Source organism: Gossypium raimondii, chromosome 10, assembly GCF_025698545.1.
Source record: "Gossypium raimondii isolate GPD5lz chromosome 10, ASM2569854v1, whole genome shotgun sequence".
In the NCBI taxonomy this organism is placed as follows: Eukaryota; Viridiplantae; Streptophyta; class Magnoliopsida; order Malvales; family Malvaceae; genus Gossypium; species Gossypium raimondii.
The window spans coordinates 12505710-12530415 of record NC_068574.1 but is presented as its reverse complement, the minus strand read 5'-3'; the positions used below and the strand labels follow the sequence as shown (position 1 = coordinate 12530415).

At 33.8% G+C, this 24706-nt stretch overlaps 2 protein-coding genes across 4 annotated transcripts; one reads left to right on the top strand and one right to left on the bottom strand.

Annotated features, from left to right (window-relative positions):
* The first annotated feature begins 804 nt into the window (after positions 1–804).
* LOC105777763 (uncharacterized) lies at positions 805–3675 on the top strand. Of its 3 annotated transcripts, XM_012601206.2 has the most exons (8): positions 805–1082; positions 1214–1357; positions 1878–1976; positions 2218–2294; positions 2453–2561; positions 2656–2984; positions 3310–3417; positions 3520–3675. In XM_012601206.2, the coding sequence occupies exons 1-7, from the start codon at positions 1013–1015 to the stop codon at positions 3400–3402; spliced, it is 921 nt and encodes a 306-aa protein (XP_012456660.1). In that variant the 5' UTR covers positions 805–1012; the 3' UTR covers positions 3403–3417; positions 3520–3675. The 3 variants fall into 3 exon arrangements, with proteins under 3 accessions (XP_012456660.1, XP_012456659.1, XP_052478811.1); XM_012601205.2 differs by having other exon boundaries at positions 812–1082; positions 3310–3675; XM_052622851.1 differs by having other exon boundaries at positions 816–1082; positions 1198–1357; positions 3310–3675.
* Positions 3676–3682: 7 nt separating this feature from the next.
* Positions 3683–5383, bottom strand: LOC105777762 (peroxidase 50). The gene is made up of 4 exons (XM_012601204.2): positions 4919–5383; positions 4620–4820; positions 4373–4538; positions 3683–4270 (listed from the first exon to the last, which is right to left on the bottom strand). The coding sequence occupies exons 1-4, from the start codon at positions 5135–5137 to the stop codon at positions 3864–3866; spliced, it is 993 nt and encodes a 330-aa protein (XP_012456658.1). The 5' UTR covers positions 5138–5383; the 3' UTR covers positions 3683–3863.
* Between the last annotated feature and the right edge of the window lie 19323 nt (positions 5384–24706).

The following is a 24706-nucleotide window of genomic DNA, read 5'->3' as shown; positions in this document are numbered from 1 at the left end:
ACCATTAAAATAATAGAAGAAGCAAAATTTTAAAATATAATATTAATAAAATTATATAAATAATTTAATATTTGTAGAAAATAAATTTTCACTCTGCTAACATAATTTTAGTTTTTAATTAATTTGGCAAATGATTTACATATTGCTTATTGTGGATTTAAAATTAAAACAAATAATTAATAAATAAATAAATCACATAATAATCTCTTAATCAATTTATAAAATTAAAAAATTATCAATGTAACAAAGGAAATTCAATTAATTCTTTCCTTTTTTCTTATGAAAATTAAATGTTCATAAATTTTTCTTATATAATTATTGATTGAACAATTGAATTTTTAAACCCATATTTTTTTACTCTAGATTTAATTTCCAATTTCAATGACCAACTTCGAGGACTATTTCTATGTACCTTGAAGAAGATATCATATTATTAACAACAAGAATAAATCTAAAGTGTTTTTATTAAATTTTTCCATTTTATGTAGCCAAAATTTTATCAATTTAACGACAGATGATCAAAATAAAAAGAATTCAAATATTAGTATCTAAATTAAAAAATTTAAAGTTGAGTGCGATAACCATTTATACAATTGATCTTAAAAAAATTAAATTGACTTATGATTTCAAGTTTATATACTAGTTAGGTGGAAGAAAGAAATTAGATAAAATGAGTTACCTCAACCCTTAGATTTGATTGGGAGCCTTTGAAGCAAGCAAAAGTGGAACCACTTTTGTCTGCTGGTGTTGGACCAAAAGCGGAGCAAGATATGGTTAATGTCAGACCCTAGTCACCCAAAGAAATAGACAAAAGCGGGAAACTTGAATTAAGGCAAACAAATTGCTCGTAAAAACCTGGTTTAAAGTGTGGCAGTATCTAGCACCTTCAATATATATATACACACACACTAAATATCTTTATTTTTTGGTTTTTTAAAAATCTAATCTTGGTTTCTCTAGGGTTATTCAAACAAACCGATTTTTGTTTATCCTTTCTGTAAACGCAGCGGCTATGGAGGAAGTGAGAGAAACCTCTGCTTGGGTGGCTCGTAATTCTTCTCACGTTACCATTGATTCTTCAGGTTCTTCTCTCTCTCTCTCTCTCTCTACATGTGTATACGTACATATAATTTGTTTTGCGTGTTTTGATTGAACATGTGGGGTTTTATTCAACCTTAAAAACAATATGTTTGTGAGTTTGTTGGGAGTGCAGGGCTTGAGAAAGTAGTGGAGACAATGAAAGAGTCGATTCCGAAAGTAGAGTGGGATTATGAAGGGATTCATTATTTTGATAATGGACCCCTCACTGTTCAATACCTTTTTGTTTTGGATGCTTTGAATTTCTGTTTCTGGCCTGGTACGTTCCTTTTCTTTTCATATATTTAAACGTTAGGAACACTAAAACGTTCCTTTTTCCTTGTTATGTTTGTTACTTATCATGCTCTTCTTTTGTTGTTTAGTGGGAATAGTTCTGAGTCTTCTTTGAATTTTTTGTTTTATTTAAGTGCTAATTTTATGGCTTATGATTAAAGATTGTATATGTATAAAGTAGTCCATAGTGCATAACTAAATTTGATTAAGTCTCGGGTTTTGGTGATAATATTTTGACTAATTGTAATTTGTCTATGAAAAGGTAAATGTTATTATTTTGTTGGGATTCTAGCATTCAAACCTTAAATGAATAGTGATTGAGAATCTGTTTCAATTCTTTTACAAGGAATTTGTACCATTGTTGCATTTCATGTTATAAAAGAAGATTTCTCTTCCATTGTCTGGAAGGAGCTGCTGATGTTAAACAAAGCATTTGTTATTGCCATTAATGAGTTTTAGGGTTCTAAACTTACCTTCTCTTCTTATGTTTTGTTTTTTCTTGATAGATAAGGATCTAAACTATGATCATTTGGCCAAGGGATTAAAGGAAGCTTTGCTGAATGACCACTCTGCATTTGATGCCGACCGTTTACAGAAGTACACAGGTAATTCTTATTCATCTTGGGCTTCCGATTTTCTTGTTTCTTTGAAGAAAAGCTTGCTCTCGAAACATTCGAACATACATGCTCACACACTTTCACTTATATATTTGTTGACAAGTTCTCATATCAACAAGTATTTTAGGTAATAACTGAGACAGAATATGGCCTTGTTTATTATAACCTTCACATTCGTATTTGTAAGTCATCATAGCTGTAGGAAATGATAACCAATCTTTGTTTTCAGGTCCTCAATTGCGCGAGTTATTGAAATGGCCTCGATCACTTCCTTTGGAGGAGGAGAGGGTTCGCTTGTTGCATGAGGTGGAGTATATTCTACTAATCACTAGGGGATTTTTTCCTCATCTTGAAATATTTATCTTCAAAACTTTTTTAGCAATAGCATTGGATGGTATTGCCTAGTTAATCCGCTTCTTCCATCATGCAACAAGTAGTTCAATTTCATTCATTTCATGGTTTAGGTTGGTTTCGAACTCGAAAGAAGCTTTGAGGGTAAGGCATCGAAACTTGTTGAATCTTGTGGAAAATCAGCTGTAAAGCTTGTTGCACTTGTCACACGTCATTTTCCTGGTACATTTTCTAATAACTTAGATATACGTGACTGAAAGTTTATCATGTTAAAAATCAAAATGCTTTCTCCATGTATGATGAAAGTATTTTGCAGGCTTTCGAGATCACTCAATGTACAAAGGGCACCAGGTTTTCTTGTACAAAAGAGCACAGATATTTGCTGCTGACTTGTGGGGTGCATTCAAGGGGCAAGGATATGGAGAATTTAATGACATTGGCTCGATCACTATGTTTGCTGACTATATTGTTCCAGCTGTGCTCCAGCAGCTTGGTGTGCTCAAATATAGTTCCACCCTTGCAAACGCCATTCAGGCCAGCAGTGAAATAGGTGCTGGCACGGAAGAGGAAGTTGAACTTCGAGCATGCTCGATTTTTGCTGTGGAGAAAATGAGAGAGTTACTAAGTATAAAATGCGGAAAGCAGGTAGGTTGGAATTCTTTAAACATGCTTGTATGCTAATTCTTAATGGCGGTTTACGGGTTATCGATGTGTAAAACTCTCTTACTAAAGTTTTCCATGCCCTCAAATGAATCATTTCAATTCCTTGTATGTGAAGAAATTGATTTTGAACCAATCTATATTCTTTTGGTGAGGAATCCTTGGAAAGTTCGATATGTGCCTTGAGTTCAGAATAATAATTTAGTACAGCAGGGTTTTCATCGGGATTGTATTAATCCTCGGTTTTTATCCTTTTTGTACTCTTGATAATTATGGATCTTTTTCATTCTCTGTTTTTTGTGATTTTCAGGTTCTGAGTGTCGAGTTAGATCTTTGGCTCTGGTCCGTTGGTGTCCAATGCCCATCGCTCCAACATCATCGAACACTGTCAATATATTACTGAGTAGATCATATGCTTGTAAGAAGCAGAACACAAATTTTGGCTTGGAATGTCTGAAGTACTTTCTTAGGTTAAGTTTTGTCTTAGTCACTGACATCCTTTTATGTTTAATCGGTTTAGGATCTTGGTTTTTGTATTGAACTGTCCCCTAGATCGGACCTCAAAAAATATGGATGATCGGAGTAAGTTCAGGTTTTGATTTCTAGTCTGCGGGTGTTTGCTCAAGTGTAATGATATGATATTGTCCTGCGATTGGAACATTGTTGTGTTTTGGAACTAGGCATTGAAGCATAATCCAAGATTGCAGTCTCTTGCACTAAGGATATGTTCTTACATCCAATCTTAGCTTCAAACAACTTTGTCGTCACCCTTGTAACAATAGTAATAAATAAAAACCCGACCAATCTCGCCATAAAACAGAACATGATTCAAAATCCGAAGGCAAGAAACATGAGGAACTTCTCTCAGTTAAAAGCAGCACAGTTTCTACGAATGTTACCATTCTTCCCAGTCTTAACCCCAACCCTTCCCAGCTTAGTAATGGCAGCAATAAAGGCTCGTTTAAAAGCATGAGAGTCGTTGGCCCAGTTGTTGACAGTAGGTTTAGACCTTGGGTCATGGAATAAAACCTGGTCCGAGCTAAACAAACCCTTGCCTTTCTTCAGGTTCTGGAAGTACACATTGTCGAATTTCCTGGGTGTTTTGGGGTCCATGTCGATGGCGATCCTGGTGTCCACGTTTTTGGGGCACATTCCTCGAAGTTGAGCGGCGTAGCCCTGGTTCAGTGCAGGGTCCACTGCAGTTTCACGGCTGAAATTGTGTATTCGGTTTGCAAACTTGCTGCAATGAGAGAATCCAACGGTGTGTGCCGCTGCAAAATGTTGACAATCAAGGAACCTTTCGTTGATTAATAAAATTTTATTTGAAATATTAAACATATTCATACACAATACATATCAATGGCTGGTAATACCTGAAAGAGCAATCATATTTTTTTGGGTGAGTCCATTTGCAGCAAATAGAGAATTGAGCTGGTTCAAGTTGAAAAAGGGTTGAGGCAGCTTTCCATCAACACTACCAGCTGTTGAACTTAACCCATCCAATCTCCCCAATTCAACCTCATAAGATGGTCCACCTGCCTGCATTATCATAACCCATTTTTCCCCTTACATTGACTTGATTGCGGATGTAAATGAAAAAGCAAAAGGGCACAAACCAACCAGTGCTATAACATCCCGGGTAGCCATTGCCAAGATATCAGCACAAGACACTTTGTTTCTGCAACTTGGAACCGCATCCACTGCTTCTTTGGCTTTGATTACGGTGTCAAATCCATCTCCGGCTAACGACAGGTTATCGGGGTGATCTTTTTCCGCTTTGCTCCCATCGGAGGAAGCTATCATTATCGAAGCATCGCAACCCTAGTGAAAAACCAAAGAGTAATTTAGAACAAAAAAAGAAAAGAAATTTAAGTACACAAATTTAGCCGATATGGTCAAACGGGTGGTGTTAGAAAAACCTGGACAAAGCAATCATGGAAGAAGAGACGGATTGTTGCAGGAGCTGTGACAAAAGTTTGTTGGAATTTCTTGGTGACAGCAGCTCTAACAATGTTTTCTACATTGGGGCAAGTTTTGTGGTAGTAATTTCGTCTTAGTTTAACTGATGCTGTACCAGGAAACAAACAGGAACTAAGAGAAACTGAGAGAAAGAACACAAGGTTAATGAAACGATTCATTTGATTCCTGAGCTAAAATAAATAGAGAGAAAGGGTTTAATTAGAAAGGTTAATGAAAAGATGAAAAACAAAGTAGAATTGAAAGACGCGTTAATGTTGGTGTTTAAGCTCTTTCAATGGCTGCCTGCAAATCCGAATATTTATTCATTGGTTAAACATTAAACTTAAAACTAATTAGAGTCATAGGATGCCCACGAACTGAGAGACAAAACAAGAAAAGGAGAGCTTTACAGCACACGACTGATAAAAAGCAATGTTTGTAATAATTGAAAACATCCTGAGATAGCGTTAGCAATTTTCTATATATAATAAATGGACATAATTGGCTTACTCAACTCTCATCTAAAGTTTCTTTTTATTTCCCCTCTGGTATGTAAGCTTCTCAATTGAGGGTGGGTTTAGATGTACGATTTGGTGCGGTGCGGTGCGGTACGTTTAGTTTATTTTTTATTTTACGTTACAATATTTAATCTCACCGCTACCGCTGTTTTTACACTAACTGCAAATAAACGCACCGCCCATCCAAAATCACTCTGAATCTACGTACCTAAGGATCGGAGTTTTGGCATTTACTTAACCCTCTGATTTTAAAACCTCTCCCGTTAATTTCTTTTAAAATTTTTTTTTTTTAGAATTAAAATTTATTTTGATTTAAATTTAATTAAGTGTGATATTAGAAAATATTTCAATTATCAATCCATGTTGGATACATTTTTGGGCAATATTAATAGCACGTGCCAATTTCATAGAGAAAAAAAATTAGGGATATAAGTCGAAATTTTGATTATTTTAGAAAATGGACTAATTTTTGGTAGATGTGGCAAAAACACGTATTGAGAAAAGCATTTTTGGAAAGCCTGGCTTTCTTTTGACATGTTACCTTCTCCGATCAAAATGTTAAATTTTACTACTTTATCCTTAAGTCTTAAGTACGATCCCAATATGAAGCACATTTATTTATTTTATTTCATATTATTTCAAGTACTTTTTTTGTTAAATTTTAATATTTAGTTATTATTTTAATTAATAAACATGTTACTTTTAAATTATTTTATTTTTAATTTATCTTTTAATTAATAATTCTTTTATTTATATGAATAAAATAATAAATATGTAATTATATGATGAAAACATATTTAATTATGTTTAAAATATTTTTAATTAATAACTCCTTTATTTATATAAAATAATAATAAATATGTAGTTATATAATGAAAATATATATGATATATATAATTATAATGAAATTATTTTATTTTTAAGAGTATCAACTAATTTAATTTATTTTTCTTTTATATAATTTTTATCGTCAAATATTTACTTTTTCTATCTACATTGTGAGAATGGTGAATTCTAATATTATAAAATCAAATAATTATTTTAAACATCATTATTATTTTTATATGTAAAATATTTCAAATATCATTATTTTATATATGAAAATTTCAATTAATTATTTCAAATATCATTATGTTTATATGTTAAATATTTCAAATAATTATTTTAAATACACATACAAAAATATATAATGTTGAAATTTACCACACTCATGATATGGATTGAAAAAATAAATATTTCACATATAAAAATTATATTTATTAAAATTAATGATATTTGAAATAATTATTTGATTTTATAATATTAGAAATCACCATACTCACCATTAGAGGTGCTCATGAGCCGGGCCGGTCCTGGCCCAAAAATTTTTTGGCCCGGGCCCGGCCTGGGAAAAAATTCATAAGCCCGGGCCCGGCCCAGCCCGACCCGTTTTTAAAATAAATACCAAAAATTTATTTTAAAAATTAAAAAAAGTATTTTAAAAATTTATAAAAAGTATTTTAAAAGTATTTTAAATTTTAAAAAATAAAAGAATAAAAATATTTATTATACTCGGGCCGGGCCGGGGCCAAAAAAGTGGTGCCCGAGGCCCGGCCCGTTTTTTAATCGGGCCTCGTTTTTTTGCCCAAGCCCATATTTCGGGCCTATATTTTTACCCAAACCCTACCATATTTCGGCCGGGCCGGGCCGCCCGGCCCATGAGCACCTCTACTCACCATGTAGGTGGAGAAAATAAATATTTGACAAATAAATATATATAAAAAATAAGTTGATATTTTTAAAAATTAAAATATATTTAACACAATGATAAATATAAAAATATATTTTTATTATATAATTATATAATTATTAATTTATTTATATAAATAAAGGATTTATTAATTAAAAATATTTTTATAATGATATATATAATATATATGTTTATTATATAATTACATATTTATTATATTATTTATATAAATAAAAGAGTTATTAATTAAAGAGATGATTTAAAAATAAATAAATAAAAACTTGAAAACAATATATTTATTAATTAAAAATATTAATTAAAAATTAAAAAAAAGCTTGAAACAACATGAAATAAAAAATATAAATGTGCTTAAGAGAAGAATCAAACTTAGGACTAGAGGTGTTCATGGGCCGGGCGGCCCGGCCCGACGGCCCGCCCGAAATATGAGAGGGTTCGGGTAAAAATATAGGCCCGAAATATGTGTTTGGGCAAAAAAATGTGGCCCGTTTAAAAAACGGGCCGGGCCTCGGGCACGACTTTTTGGCCCGGGACCGGCCCGAATATATAATAAAAAATATTTTTTTTTATATTTTTTAAATTTTAAAATATTTTTAAAATGCTTTTTTAAATTTTTTAAAAAAATTGGTGTTTATTTTTAAAAAAGGGCCGGGCCGGGCCAGGCCTAAGAAATTTTTCCCGGGCCGGGCCTGGACAAAATTTCAGACCCATATTTCAGGCCGGGCCCGGGCCTAGTATGCGGGCCAAAATTTTTTACGGGCTCGGCCCGAACCCGACCCGGCTCGGCCCATGAACACCTCTACTTAGGACTGAAAGATGTAATTACTAACATTTAACCACCTGACAAAAGAAGAAATGTGTTACAAAGAAAACGCATTTTGTAGAAAACGTTTTTCAAAAAACAATTTTTTCAAGACGTTTTTATAAAAATGATATATTTCTCTAAATAATCAAAACTTTGGCCTATATCCTTTTTTTTTCTTAAATTTGGCGTATATTGTTAATTTTGTCAAATTTTTTTCAACTGTTAAGCACATTTTTTAGTTGATAAATAATAGTTTTGTCACCCAATTATCAAAAATAAAATTTACAATTTAAGCACCCTTATTACATAGTTTGATCAATTTGGATACTCCTATCAAAGTTTTTATTTTTATTTTTCCTAAAATTCTGATTTTCCACCTAATTTATGTAATTTCCAGCACAACCTAATGCATTAAAAAAAAAAAAAAGCCACCTTTAAGATTCCTTCTTTAAATGGGTGTTGATGATAAATGCCTGGCTACTTGAGATTCTCATCTTCTCCAGAATTTCAAAGGAACAAAGCTACTGTTGATGGGTACACGTTCATTCCAATTTTCTAATGTAGTCCAAGCTCCAAAGCTAAACCTTCCACATTTTAGCAAAAATTACGTGACAGAAGACCCTAAAAATTTGGAACATTTGCATCGCTTTTGCCCCTTTTCTCTGGTGTACTAGTGATACAACAGTGAAGACAAGAAATTGAGAAGGAAAAATGAAAGAAAGCAAGAAGGAAATTAGGAACAAGAAGAAAGCAAACAGTGCGATGACAACGAAAAAGAAGAAGCTGAATAGATTAAGAAGCTTTGGGTTAAAGAAACAAAAAGAATTGAAAATTTGGGTTGAGTGTGAAAAAGAAATTTCTATGGTATATTTTGTTTTCTTGGCTAAAAAAAAAAAAATCAAAGTTGATTTCACAATCCTCTGTAATATTAATCTTAGATATTCTTCAAAGTATGAAACTTAACTTGAAGATATTACTAATTTGATTTTGAGAAACATAGAGGAAGCATGTAATTGTCTAACTTTTCTTTGGTTTTGTTTTGTTTTTAATTTGTTACTGGATTCTATTGAATGATAGTTTTCTTTGCTTCCCATATTAGTTCTTCAACAACATATTTGAGATTTTATTTTGGGTAAACTATTTAATTGGTCACCTAACTTTTAGGACGTTTTCATTTTGGTTACTCAAAAAGAAATCCTTATAATTTCGTCATCTCACTTTTAGGCTGTTTTCATTTTAGTTACACAAACATTAAAATCTTTAACGTGGTTGACTATACATGTCAAATCATATTTGCACTTTTATTTTGGTCATCCAACTACTAAGTTGTTTTCATTTTGGTCACCCCCCAAAAATCCTCTTTTTAAAGTATTGATTGGGGAAAAAAAATTAACGATTATTGTGAAAAAGAGGTACAAATTAAAATGATACGTTGAAAAAATTGTAATATTGTACTTGTTTGCCTATTATTGAAAGTTCTAAATTTCTTTTTCTTTTCAAATTTAAAAGTTTAAACTTCAAATCATTGAAACCAATTATTATTAGGATGAAATCAATTAAGATAATTTTAACGTCCCATATTTGACCTGATCACCATAATTTTAACGTCCCATATTTGACCTGATCACCAAGTCCGAGCTATGGGATGCCACATTGGTTGCCAAAGCGACTATGGTCAAATACAATTCATTTTAATAGTTAAGACATATTGTTAAGTTCAAAACATGATTACAACATGTTATACAAACATTTTCGGGTTTTATACGAGCTTACAAAATTTCTTAAGTTGACTCGGGACCGAATAAGGACCAAATTGTAAAATTTGCAAACTATCAAGTTGACCTCACAACCTCGAGGGTTCCTTGTCGCGACGCAACTCACTTACTTCCCCTTATCGTGACGTTAAAAGCCCGACACCGTGGCGTGACAACTTATTTTCAAAAGGTCCAATTGGTACTGTAATGGCCCAAATTTGCCCGGACCCATAAAAAAAACCAAAAATTAAATAAATAAGTCCAAATTTACAAGCCCAAATGACTTAAATAAAAAATATATCAAACACAAATGAAAAGAGGCCCAGTGGCCCAAACCACTTAAGACATTTTCAATAAAATAAAAAAAACCCTAACCCCAACCCTATCCCTAACACCCCATGTGCGCCACACCCATCTGCTGCCACTCTTGATCGCCCCGCCTGCGCCTCGTCCCGAGGCCTGACACATTGTTGCCGTCGTTTCACCAAAGAAGCAATGAGCCACATGCTCCCCTCCGTCAACACCTGCAAACAAGTAAAAAAGAGCAGTAGCAGAAACGAAAGCATGAATAGTAGCAAATAGTAGCAAAAGATATTGTAAACTGGCCATAAAAGCCACCACTACCAGTTTGTAATTTTTACACACGAAAAAGGAGAAATAAAAAAATAGAGATTTTGGAAAAGAGAAATCACAACTAAAAGGTGATCTTTTACTTTCGTTTTTTTATATTTCAAAAAATATAATGTATAAAATAAAGGTGTAAAAACAAAATCTTTACCTTTTGTTGGCGTTTTGCTCTCCATCTTGGAAGACCAACGGACCCTTGGGGGTTCATCGAATGGTCGCTAGAGAAATAAGTGGAGACGAAGGCTTCCTTTCCTTATTTTTTTAAAAATTTCAAGACTTTTTGGCATTTTTAACCCCAAATCGGGGTTCTACTCGAAAAAAAGATGGATTTTTGGTTTTCCAGCCACCGCGAATGGCGGCGCCGTTGCCGGTGACTGGTGGCCGACACGACGACCAATGGCCGGACCCTTGGCTGGAAGATGAGAGAGGGGAAAGAGTGTTGAGAGGTTTTTTGAAGTTTTTTTTTTGTGGGCTAAATGAAATTTTTTGGGCAAAAATTTGACTTTTATAGTGTGCTAAAACGGCGCCGTTTTGGTGGGATTCAGAAAGCCCCAAAACAACATTGTTTTGAGGCTGAGTCGATATCCGACCTGCCCCTTCAAGAGGATCTGCATGTTTTTGGACTAATGGTCTATTTACCCTTTTAGTCCTTCCGCTTTTGGACTCATTTTCAATCTGGTCCCATCTGTTTTCTATATTTTAAATTTTCCACATAATTTAATTTTTGTTTCATTTTAGTCATCTGATGAAACTCTAGGCATAAGAACCAGGGATATTTTCCCTTTTAGTCCCTATTGTCTTTAGCGCATCACTTTTTAGTCTTGGAATCTTTTTTAAATTACTTTAAATTATTATAATTTATGCCTTTAATTCCATTTAAATTTCATTTCAGTCATTTAATTAATTCTATTACTTCTGTTCATTTTGCATATTTGTTTATTATTTATTATTCTTTTGCCTGGTTTTAATATATATTTTTAAAATGAAATTATTTATAATCTCTTATTTGCGTAAAATTTTATTATTATCATCATCATCATTTTATTTTATTTTTCTTGTTACTTTTTTTTGATATTTTCATGTTTGCCCTTTATCATGCATATTCTACCTTTTTGCTTCACATTATTATTTAACTAATATTAGATTTGATTGATTATGGCCATTGCTTATTTGTTGTTTTATTACTATAGATATATCATCATTTCGCTTAATTGCGCTATCATTTCATTATTGTTACAATTATATCACAAGCCACGTTTAAGTATATTCATTATTTTACACCATACTTCAAAGGGAAATACCCGTCGTTCAAAGTTTTATTTTTTTATTATTCAATAAAGAAAATTTTCAAAAATAAGGCAATGTTCTGTATTTGGAAATGCGAGAAGTCGTGCCCTAACTTACTGGGTTTTGATTTTTTCTCGTTGAAACTAAATGATCGAATATCCTTTTAAAATTAAAATACGTGAGTCTTGAAATAGAAAAAATAAAAAAAAAGCTTATTCTCGAGGATTCATCAATTAGGTACCAATTTTGGGCATTACGAGGGTGCTAATCCTTCCTCGTACGTAACCGACTTCCAAACCTGTCTTTCTAAATTTCGTGGACCAAAATCGTTGTTTTAATAAATCAAGTCGTTTATTAAAAACAACCACTGTTCAAGGAGACCCGATCACACCTCATCAAAAAGGATTGGTAGCGACTCCCATATTCGTTTTCATTTTTCAAAATCTAAGTCGACCCTTTTACAAAAAAATGGTTTCGACAACTTGGCAACTCCATTGGGGTCCCAAAATAAGAGAGTCAAGCCACGAGTTGGTTACTTTTTATCTTTTTTGTCAAAAATTGAAAACTTGGTTTAAATATACGATCCTTTCGTTGCATTTCACTCGTCTTTATTACGATCTTCATCATTTTGGTTTAATTGCTATGTTGGTTTAAGTTTTGGTATCTTTCTGCACATTGCATCGCGTGATCGGTCGATCTTACCCTTTTAAGTGGGAATCAGAAACTATTCCTTCATGAGGTCTTCACCTCCGTGCAGGATAGTGGATCGTTTTCGAGATACATCTGTACCTATGTCTTCGTGAGATTTTCATCTCCGTGCAGCCATAGGGAAATGTATTTCACTGAACTGAACTCGGTCCATATGAGCCTATAATGGGTAAGGATCGAGGAATCTGCTAGTTCAGGTACCTTTTTACTTTAGAACCGAACCCCATATAGCGAGCCCTAAGAGCCTACCCTAAGTAGAACCGCACCGAACCCTAGTGGTCATCCAAATAGGTACTCTTTTTGTTATTTATGTTTTTATATTGACGTGTTTTCTTTTGTTTTGGTTATGATTGCATTGCATTTTCACCATAGAAAAAGATGCGTTGATTCACGTTTAGTTGTTAAATAGAGAGCTTGTAATGGAAAATGAATTTCTTGATAAAGAGAAAGACAATGCGGTCGTCTGAATACGGTATGAGAAAACGTAACGAGGAAAGGGTGATAGTTTGATGAATAAATACACGACTTAGCTTCGTTGCCCGAGGATTCAAGCTGACAAAGATTATTCGAGAGCCGTAAATGTTTCAACTTTCTTAGAGAAGCTAACGAGCATCACGGGGATGAGTGAACAATGGGCCGCGGCTTGGATCAAGCAAAAAAGGAGATAGATGAGGCACTCCTTTGAAGAGTTCGTGAGATTCGATCTTAACATACGGATATGAGGAAAATGATCGATGTCTTCACTTTGAGTATTAGGTCAAGGCCATATATATAAATATCCATTTTATGTAAAGAGATTTGTTTTCTAGTAAAGTTGTTCTAATAGAATTGAATCAAAATCAACGCCTTTTTTTGCATTTATGCATCTGCATTGCATTTCATCATATGCATTAAATTTCACAAAAGGATCCTAATTAATTAGAATTTTGGCTGTTATCTTGGAGTATCGGTACACGAGGAAAAACTAAAGAAATGGACCAAAGGTTTGAGAGATTAGAGCAAATGCAAATACAGATGCAAGAGCAATTGGCCAAAATTCAACAAGATATGTGGGATCAAATGCTAGAATTCCAAAGAAATGTGATGAGCCAGTTAACCCAGTTGCTAGCTGGAGGGTTAGAAAAAGGAAAGAGCCCTATGGTCAATTACGGGGACGATAACGAGGATCCTGCTTATCCTCCAGGCATTACCCCAACAAACATCCAAGCACAACCAAACGTGTATCCACAAAGGGTGTCTGTTAACATCATACCCCAATACCAGACCGGTACCTCAACACCGGTGAACTTCCCAACAGGTTCAGGTTCTAACCCAGGGGATAATCTAACCAATCATATTGTCCTTGATTTGGATGATCTAGCGGAAACAAAACAGGCGAAAGTGGAGCTTCTAAAACAATTTGAAGATCATTACAAATGGAAAAGACGAGAGTGGAGCTCCCAAATCAATACTTTAAAGGCCTCGAGGAAGAGGATAAATGAGGTGAATAATGCGAGTATGTATAACGAGGGCTATTCAAAGCCGATTACCGTAAGCCAGCCAAGGACGACAACTACTAGCCATCAGATTCCCCCATGGCAAGAACCCAATCCAATACCGAACTCAGAAAAACTCTGGTTCATGCCCATCCCAGTCGTGTATGGGGAGTTGTACCAAAGTTTGTTTGATGCACATGTAGTATCCCCTTTCTACCTAAAATCTATGCAGCCCCCATACCCCAAATGGTATGACGCGAACGCCCAATGTGAGTACCACGCAGGAATCACAGGACACTCGATCAATAACTACACTACTTTCAAAAAGATAATCGAAAGATTCATCAAAATGGGTATTGTGAAATTTGATGATCCATTTAGTGCAGAAAATTTGTTACCTAACTATTCTGACAAAGCGGTAAACGCAATAATCGAGAGTGCAGGGAGAAGACTCAAGATAGATGTAGCAGAAGTGAAAACCTTACTGAGGAAGGTTTGGAAGAAAATGGTAGGAGGAGGATTAATCACATAGGATTTAGGGGAGAAACCCGGAGAAGCAAGGAACTACTGTGAGTTCTATGATGAGGATGGTCACGAGATTCAAAAGTGCAATGAATTCAGAACCTTGGTGCAAGGCCTGATAGATAATAAGGAACTAGAATTCTTTGAATATACTGAAGGCCTGGAAGGAATGTTCAGAAATTAGAGCATCAATGCTATATCCGAAGAAGGAATTGGAATAGAAAATTTATCACGCATTTGCCCTTATGAGCTGGAAGTGTTCTGAACAATTGGACTGCGGAAAAGATTCTTATAGTTTTTAGAGCTGATTCAGAGTAATGTTTAAAACACGCTTGTTACTTTAAGCCTAGAAGCAATAAGAATCTTTTTGTGAAATTGGCTTATGTCCAACATCTTTATTTCAATAAAAATGCATCTTTGTTTCTCACTTCGAGCAAATATTCTTTTATTTTATTCATAATCATACTATACAGATAAATTTTCTTCGATTATTTTGTTCTTTGGATCTTTCTTCGTCTCTATAACAGGTCTTCAGATATCAATGATATGAGCGACACTGTTATTGACTCAGAACCTCCTTTTGAGCAAGATATGTGTCCAGAGGAACCTCAAGACTTTGAAAATGACCGAGATTGTAGCTTGTCTCCTGATTTGTTAAGAATGGTAGAACAAAATGAGAAATAGATCCTACCTTATAAAGAATCAATGGAATTCATGCATTTTTTCTATGTGGGGCATTGATGTTATTGGGCCGATCTCGCCAAAAGCTTCTAGCGGTTATCAATTCATGCTTGTGGTCGTCGATTACTTCACTAAGTGGGCGAAAGCTGATTCATATGCCAATGTCACAAAGTCTACAGTCAACAAATTCTTGAAAATAGAAATCATATGTCGGCATGGAATGCCAAAAAGGATCATATCTGACAATGCACTAAATTTGAACAACATCACATTATCATAACTTTGCAGTTTGTTCAAGATTAACACCATATCGCCCCAAAGTGAACAGTACAGTAGAAGCAAAAAAATCTCTACCGAGGCAACTCTTTTCTCATTAGTATATGGAATGAAGGCAGTTTTACCCATCGAAGTTGAGATTCCTTCCCTTCGAGTCTTGTCAGAGTTGAAGATTGGATGAAGCAGAATGGATCCAAGCTCGATATGATCAGTTAAATTTAATTGAAGAGAAAAAGGTTGAAAGCTATCCGTCATGGTTAAATGTACCAAAAGCGAATGATGTAAGCTTACAACAAAAAGGTTCGCCCTAGAGAATTCCATGAAAGGGGCTTGGTATTGAAGAAGATCATTCTCATACAAAAAGATTTTAGAGGAAAATGAATGCCAAACTGGGAAGGACTTTATGTGGTAAAAAAGACATTTTCTAGAAGAACGTTGATATTAACTGAGATGGACGGCAAGAGCCTGTCTAATCCAATAAATTCTGATTTAATCAATAAATACTTTACTTTAAAAAAACAAAGAAAAGAAAAGAAAAACAAAAAAGGAAAAGGAAAAAAGAGAGGCCAAGGTGAAAACTCGCAAAGGGCGCCTCGAGACCAATGGGGTTTTAAATTGAAAACCCAGGAATGGGCAATTCAAATTTTTGATCAAAGGGTGGCATGTGGTATTCGTGTCCTCTCCGAATTAACAAGAATGAGGGATGCTACATCTCGAGGCACCAAACCTAAGGGTTGGAAACATTTGAGAAAGAACAGCCTAAATTATGGCTATTTTGTCAGGTTTTCTATCAAAAATACCAGTTGAACAAGAAGGTAAGGTAATGCGTCAGTAATAGAACCTCGATGAACAATGAGCAATGTTAACCTAAGCATTAAAAGAGGATCATTCTCGAAAAATGACAATTTGCATTCATGTAAATATCATTCATATGCATCTAGTTAGGAGCATTTGATTCATTCTGATCATGACATCCTAATCACTAGATATAAATAGGTCCATGAAATGGATTCTACAGGTCAAGTTCCCTAGAGAACAGATCAGCGAAACCACAAATCCTATATCCCTGAAGTTGCAGTGGGATGGATTAAAGTCATCATAGCGAATCTTATTTCCCAGGCGTTGTAGTGGAACAGATTAAAGCTACAAATTATGGCAGATCTTATCTTCCTGAAGTTGTAGTGGAGCAGATTGAAGCCACCAGTCTTATCTCCCTGCAGTTGCAGCGAAGCAGACTGAAGACATCAAATTTTATTTCCTTAACGTTGCAGTGGAATAGATTAAAGCTACAAATTATAGCGGATCTTATCTTCCTGAAGTTGCAGTGGAGCAGATTGAAACCACCAGCCTTATCTCCCTGAAGTTGCAGCGAAACAGACTGAAGACAACGAATCTTATTTCCTTAGCATTGTAGTGGAACAAATTAAAGCTACAACTTGTGGCAGATCTTATCTTCCTGAAGTTGCAGTGGAGCAGATTGAAATCACCAGCCTTATCTCCCTGAAGTTGCAGCGGAGCAGACTGAAGTAGAGGTGCTCATGGGCCGGCAGCCTGGCCCGGCCCGACGGCCCGCTCGAAATATGGGAGGGTTTGGGTAAAAATATAAGCCCGAAATATGGGCTTGGGCAAAAAAACGAGGCAAAACGGGCCGGGCCTCGTGCACTACTTTTTTGGCCTGAGCCCGGCCTGAATATAATAAATATATTTATTTTTTAAATTTTAAAATATTTTTAAAATACTTTTTTTTATTTTTTAAATTTTAAAATATTTTTAAAATACTTTTTTTAATTTTTTATTTTTAATATAAAGTTTTGGTGTTTATTAAAAATGGGTAGGTAGGGCAGCCTCGAAGCTTATGAATTTTTTCCCGAGCCGGGCCTGGATAAAATTTCAGGCCCATATTTCGGGCCGGGCTGAAATTTTTTTCTAGGTCCGACCCGAGCCGGCCTATAAGCACCTCCAGACTGAAGACAATGAATCTTATTTCCTTGGCGTTGCAGTGGAACATATTAAAGATACAAATTATGGCAGATCTTATCTTCTTGAAGTTGTAGTGGAGCAGATTGAAGCCACCAGTCTTATCTCCCTGAAGTTGCAGCGGAGCAGACTGAAGACAACGAATCTTATTTTCCTGGCGTTGCAGTGGAATAGATTAAAGCTACAAATTATAGCGGATCTTATCTTCCTGAAGTTGTAGTGGAGCAGATTGAAGCCATCAGCCTTATCTCCCTGAAGTGACAGCGGAGCAGACTGAAGACAACGAATCTTATTTCCCTGGCGTTGTAGTGGAACAGATTAAAACTACAAATTATGGTGGATCTTATCTTCCCGAAGTTGCAGTGGAGCAGATTGAAGCCACCAGCCTTATCTCCCTGAAGTTATAGCGGAGCAGACTGAAGACATCAAATCTTATTTCCCTGGCGTTGCAGTGGAACATATTAAAGCTACAAATTATGGCGGATCTTATCTTCTCGAAGTTGCAGTGGAGCAGATTGAAGCCACCAGCCTTATCTCCCTGAAGTTACAGCGGAGTAGACTGAAGACAGCGAATCTTATTTCCCTAGCGTTACAGTGGAACATATTAAAGCTACAAATTATGGCGGATCTTATCTTCCTGAAGTTGCAGTGGAGCATATTGAAGCCACCAGCCTTATCTCCCTGAAGTTACAGCGGAGTAGACTGAAGACAGCGAATCTTATTTCCCTAGCGTTACAGTGGAACATATTAAAGCTACAAATTATGGCGGATCTTATCTTCCTGAAGTTGCAGTGGAGCATATTGAAGCCACCAGCCTTATCTCCCTGAAGTTACAGCGGAGTAGACTGAAGACAGCGAATCTTATTTCTCTAGCGTTACAGTGGAACATATTAAAGCTACAAATTATGGCGAATCTTATCTTTTTGAAGTTGTAGTGGAACAGATTGAAGCCATCAGTCTTATCTCCCTGAAGTTGCAGTGGAGCATATTGAAAATAGCGAATCTTATTTCCCTGAAGTTGCAGTGGAACAGATTGAAGCTATAAATTACAGATCTTATCTCTTTACAGTAGAGTAGAAGATAGCAAATCTCATCTTTCTGAAGTGGTAGTTGGTTAAAACGAGGCTACTTGAAGAAGATAAGCACCAAGAAGTCAAGATTTGGTGAGACCGGGCTAAATTGGTCCTTCCTAAAAGCCTTTGCTCCATTCTTGTTACACGATAACGAGCAAAGAGGGGCAGCTGAAATGGCCTAAATTTTCATGGGCCAACAAAAAAAATAAACCAAAAATTAAATAAATAAGTCCAAATTTATAGGCCCAAATGACTTAAATAAAAAAAATACATCAAACCCAAATGAAAAGAGGCCTAGTGGCCCAAAACACTTAAGACATTTTCCGTAAAACCAAAAAAACCCTAACCCTAACACCCCATGTGCGCCGCACCCATCTGTTGCCACTCTCGATCGCGTCGTCCGCTTCTCGTCCCAAGGCCTGACACATTGCTACCGTCGTTTCACCAAAGAAGCAAGGAGCCACCTGCTCCCCTCCGTCAACGCCTGCAAACAAGCAAAAAAGAGGAGTAGCAGAAACGAAAGCATGAGCAGTAACAAATAGTAGCAAAAGATATTGTAAACTGGTTATAAAAGCCACCACTACCAGTTTGTAATTTTTACACACGAAAAAGGAGAAATAAAAAACAGAGAGATTTTGGAAAAGAGAAATCAAAACTAAAAGGTGATCTTTGACTTTTGTTTTTTTATATTTCAAAAAATATAAGGTATAAGATAAAGGTGTAAAGATTTTGGAAAGAGTGTTGAGAGGTTTTTTTAAGTTTTTATTTTGGTGGGCTAAATGAATTTTTTTAGGCAAAAATTTGAATTTTATAGTGTGCTAAAACGACGCCGTTTTGGTGGGATTTAGAAAGCCCCAAAACAACATCGTTTTGAGGCTGAGCCGAGATCCGACCTACCCCTTCAAGAGGATCCCCATGTTTTTTTACTAATGGTCTATTTACCCTTTCAGTCCTTCCGCTTTTGGACTCATTTTCAATATGGTCCCATCTGTTTTCTATATTTTAAATTTTCCACATAATTTAATTTTTGTTTCATTTTAGTCCTCTGATGAAACTCTACGCATAAGAACCAGGGATATTTTCCCTTTTAGTCCCTATTGTCTTTAGCGCATAACTTTTTAGTCCTAGAATCTTTTTTAAATTATTTTAAAATATTATAATTAATGCCTTTAATTCCATTTAAATTTCATTTCATCCTTTAATTAATTCTATTACTTCATTCATTTTGCATATTTGTTTTTATTTATTATTCTTTTGCTGGTTTTAATATTGTTTTTTTAAATACAATTATTTATAATCTCTTATTTATGTAAAATTTTATTATTATCATCATCATTTTGTTTTATTTTTCTTGTTACTTATTTATTTCTTTTTATATTTTCATGTTTGCCCTTTATCATGCATATTCTACCTTTTTGCTTCACATTATTATTTAACTAATATTAGATTTGATTGATTATGGCCATTGCTTATTTGTTGTTTTATTACTATAGATATATCATCATTTCGCTTAATTGCGCTATCATTTCATTATTGTTACAATTATATCACAAGCCACGTTTAAGTATATTCATTATTTTACACCATACTTCAAAGCGAAATACCCGTCGTTCAAAATTTTATATTTTTTATTATTCAATAAAGAAAATTTTCAAAAATAAGGCAATGTTCTGTATTTGGAAATGCGAGAAGTCATGCCCTAACTTACTAGGTTTCGATTTTTTCTAGTTGAACCTAAATGATCGAATATCCTTTTAAAATTAAAATACGTGAGTCTTGAAATAGAAAAAATAAAAGAAAAGCTTATTCTCGAGGATTCGAGGTGTTGTATCCTAACTTACTGAACGTGACATTTTGTTATCTCGACATAAAAGGGTCTTTAACATACATTTTGATTTATTTGAGAAATTTTGACACAAAGAGGGATAGTATTTTAAACTCTTTTCAAGTTTTCGACTCTCGACATTAAAACATTAATTAATCAATTAAGTACAAATTTTGGGCGTTACGAGGGTGCTAATCCTTCCTCGTACGTAATAGGCTCCCGAACTCGTCTTTCTAAATTTCGTGGACCAAAATCATTGTTTTAATAAAAAAAGTCGTTTATTAAAAGCAACCACTTTTCAAGGTGACCCGATCACACCTCATCAAAAAGGATTGGTGGCGACTCCCATATTCATTTTCGTTTTTCAAAATCCAAGTCGACCCTTTTACAAAAAAATGGTTTCGACAGGTACCAATTCATATCGCCTAATCAATCAAACATATATCCCAATTCAACCATTTCAACACTTTTAACCATTCTCGTATGCTTAATTTTGATCATTATCACATATATATACATATACATAAGACAAATCATCACTTCAAATCCCAAACATATAACCATTTCTACAATTTCAACCGTTTAAATATTTCAACCTACTTATGTCATGTTCATATATGTATATTAAACAAATTATAAACTTGAATCAAACCACAACGCTAATTCAAAATGCATAATGACCATTTTAATACAAAACTGATTTCAAATCCTAGGTACATGGCATATATCAAAATGAAAAGAGACTATACAAACTTTGCAGAGTCGAGAGTTGCGATTTGGATGTTGAATCAATCCTCGAGACTTTGAGATTCCGTAATACTTGTGCACGAAATAAACAAACTGTACACTGAGCGGTAACACTCAGTAGTACTTTTATGATTCATATTATATAAATAACACGGGAACAAGATAAATATATATGCCATTGCAAGATCACATTTCGGCTAAATCATATCAATTGTTTCAATTTCATACAATTGTTGGAAAAAATCCGTTTTGAAATTGATTTTCTTGCATAGCGAAAAATAAAAATTTTAAAAATCAACCCGGTTTGTGATATTTATAGCAATAAACCCAATCATACTTATGTTTTTGGATAGACGGATCCTTATCGTTCTCGGCTTTCAACCAAACGATCTTCTTCGCTATTCTCGTACCACGAATTATCTCGAGTGTGAGCTCGATCAAATTGAATCAAACATAGAAACAAGAAATAGTTTTCTTTTCTTTTGGGGTGAAAACGAAAATTCTCTTCTCAAATAGAAACCGACGGAATAATTATTCCGAAAAATATATTTAATTCGTAGAGAATAAAAGTCTCTCTACTTTCAGGCAGAATAACAATATCTTAAAGTTGTGTAAATAGCCCTATCAGTGTCATCTATTTATAGGGAGACAAGGTAAAACCCTTGTTGAATTAAATAAGTTTATTTCAAATAGAAAAAAACTTCCTACTTAGAATAGGATGAGGGTGGGCGGCACACCCCTAACGTTCCTACTAGGGTTGTCGCCCTTTCATATTCCATGAAGGGATTTTGGACCTCTCTCACATTGGGTTCAATTACGAGTACTTCCCAAACTTTTTGACCAAGTACTTTGTAATCTGATCCAACTCGATTCTGTATTTCTATTTCCCAAAATAAACTTCAATATTTATATTAAATAATTTTCTCATCCCAATTCTACCCTTGGTAATATTATGACGATTTTAACCCTGATAAAAGTTCTAAGAAAATATATTTAATATTTCACCATTAAACTTGTTCATTATGATCGTATGATTTATTTTCATTTTCGGGATTTAAAATAGCTCAAAAACATAAACTCAATCTTCTAATCATTTTTTGAGAATTTCTTATTCATTTGTAAATGAATTCATTTCTCATTTTCATTTCCATTTTGAGAAAACCACGTTCATTTTCAAATGTGTCACACCTCAAAATATAGGGGGTTAATTAAAATAATTAACCAAGTAATGACCTAGGCTAAATGGTTAAGTAGCTAGTGCACTCCCTAAAGGTCTTAGGTTCAAGGCTCTCCTCTCTCATTCCTTTTCTTTTTATTTTCAGCAAACTAGGTCCTATGCATACTCAAAATTACACCATTTTACGTTGATTTATTGTATACACAAACAATTATATTTATCCAAAATGAAAATAATATATGTACTCGTTTCTTTAAATATGCACAGGTGAACTAAAATCAAAGTTTCATGTCTATATGAACCACAATTCAGGAATCATGTATATAATTGCACCAAATCAAAGTTCATATATCAAATTGCACATTGGACTAAAGTTCATATATAAATTTGATATTTATCCCTAAAAAATTGTTTACTTAGTTTTTGGCAATGGTGCACTTTTGACGTTCGTTATTTTTTTCGAATAAACACTTAACTACTTGATTTTTGAAGTGTAATCATTTTTCTACTTTGATATTTAATTTTTTACTCAATTTAGTATTTAAATTACATACATTTCTCAAATTTGTACTTAAAGTATGCATATGCTATATTTTTTAATTTATTTTTAACAGATGTTTAAAAAATTTATTGACCAATCACATTGTAACCTCCCCAACTTGACCTAGACGTTAGACCCGAATTCGGGAGATTACATTGGCCACCAAAATGGCCCGGTAAGCTATCGGGGTTTATAAAACAGACATTTTAAAACACTTGCAACACGTTTGGTTTACTGGAATGAAATAGAGCAGTAATGGAATAGAGTTGTAATGGAATAGAGCTCTAATCAATAATTCAATTATTTGGTCCAATGGAATTGAATAGAGCTATTCTTATGTTTGGTTGAATAGAATAGTTTTGTAATAGCATAAGAAAAAAATAAAATGACCAGAATACCCTTAGCAAAATTTTTTAAGTAGATGATAATTGTTATTAAATTTTAATAGAATTATTATTAAATATAATTTAATAAAAATAAAATAAAAATTTAATTATATTTTAATATAATAATTATTAAATATAATTTAATAAATATAATATATAACTTAATAACATTCTTAATATAATTATTTTATATTAAATTATATTAAAAGATCTTTTATTTTTATATTAAATTATTTAAAAATTTATTTACTATATTTTAAAATAATACAATATTATTTGAATCCATTGCTTCTCAAGTTATGTTCATTATAGTTGACACATAATAAACACATGGTTAGAGTAGTGCATTTGCATGGTTTATTATGATATTTAAACCTTCAAATTACAACCACTTGTATTGTAATTGCTAGAATATGAGGCCAAGTTTATGGCATAAAATGTTGTTTCATTAGAAGAAAAAAAATTCAAATTTAACATTCATTGTGGAATATGCATGATTTCCTTCTGCTCTCATGTATGTTGAATACTCAAATATTGAGAAGTAGAGAGTTTGATAACATCCATTTCCTTACTCGTAAACAAAGGTAGAAAACTCCAAATTCAATCAGACAAGCATTTTTATGCGTATCACCTTACAAAAAATAACACAGTTAAGAGCACCAGAAGTGTGCCTAATCAAATACGCCTCGTCTGAAAGGGTCAAGGTGCTTTTGTTTCCTAGCACTAAGGCGCAAGATATAGGCGTGCCTAGGTGCAAAACTTGAGAACACCAATAAATCCAACTATGAACAAGGCTGAGTTATGCCAAGAAGTGTATTTTTTTTCTCATCAAGACATGATAATAACCTTAAGAACTTGAAATTGAATAATAACAATCAATGGTTTCAGATCACAAGTCATGGGAAAAAAAATACCCGCATCCGTTATTATATAAGGAGAGAACATCTTTTCCTACTATTGGTATTGGCTTAATGCTGCGCCCAATAACATAACCATCTACAACAGGTAAGATATGCACAACTCCATCTCCAACATTCGCTACCACCCCTGTACTACAAAAAGTTGTAGGTCAAACTAAATGAAAATGATCAATATATAAGGATGATGATGGTTAGCAAGAAAGACAACACCCAAAATGGTCTGAAGCTAAATAGAAGCTAGAGCGATTCTTTAAACACTACAAGCATGAAGTATTCAACATAACCCATATCTTACACCCACAAGATTAGCAACAACTATATGCCTCCATCATAGTTCTCTCTAATAATTAAAGACAAAAAACAAATAAACAAATTTAGATGTATTGAAACAATATAAGGCATGCACTGGAGATTAATAACTATTGCAAACACTACATGTTTACTACGATTGCAGAAGTATCAGATGCTATCGTGGTCGTGAATTTTTCTCAAATTTTCACAGTTTCTTATAAAACATAATAATTATAGTTTTAAGCATATAATTTTATTTTTAATGGAGAATTTAACGCAATAGATTAAGCAAAAGTTCAACCTTTCTTAAGGAACAATGATATAATCTATATAACAATTCTTTCTCAATCACTAAATGGATTTAAATCAATTGCTAGTAGTCTGATAAATACCTAACCATCCTAGAACCAA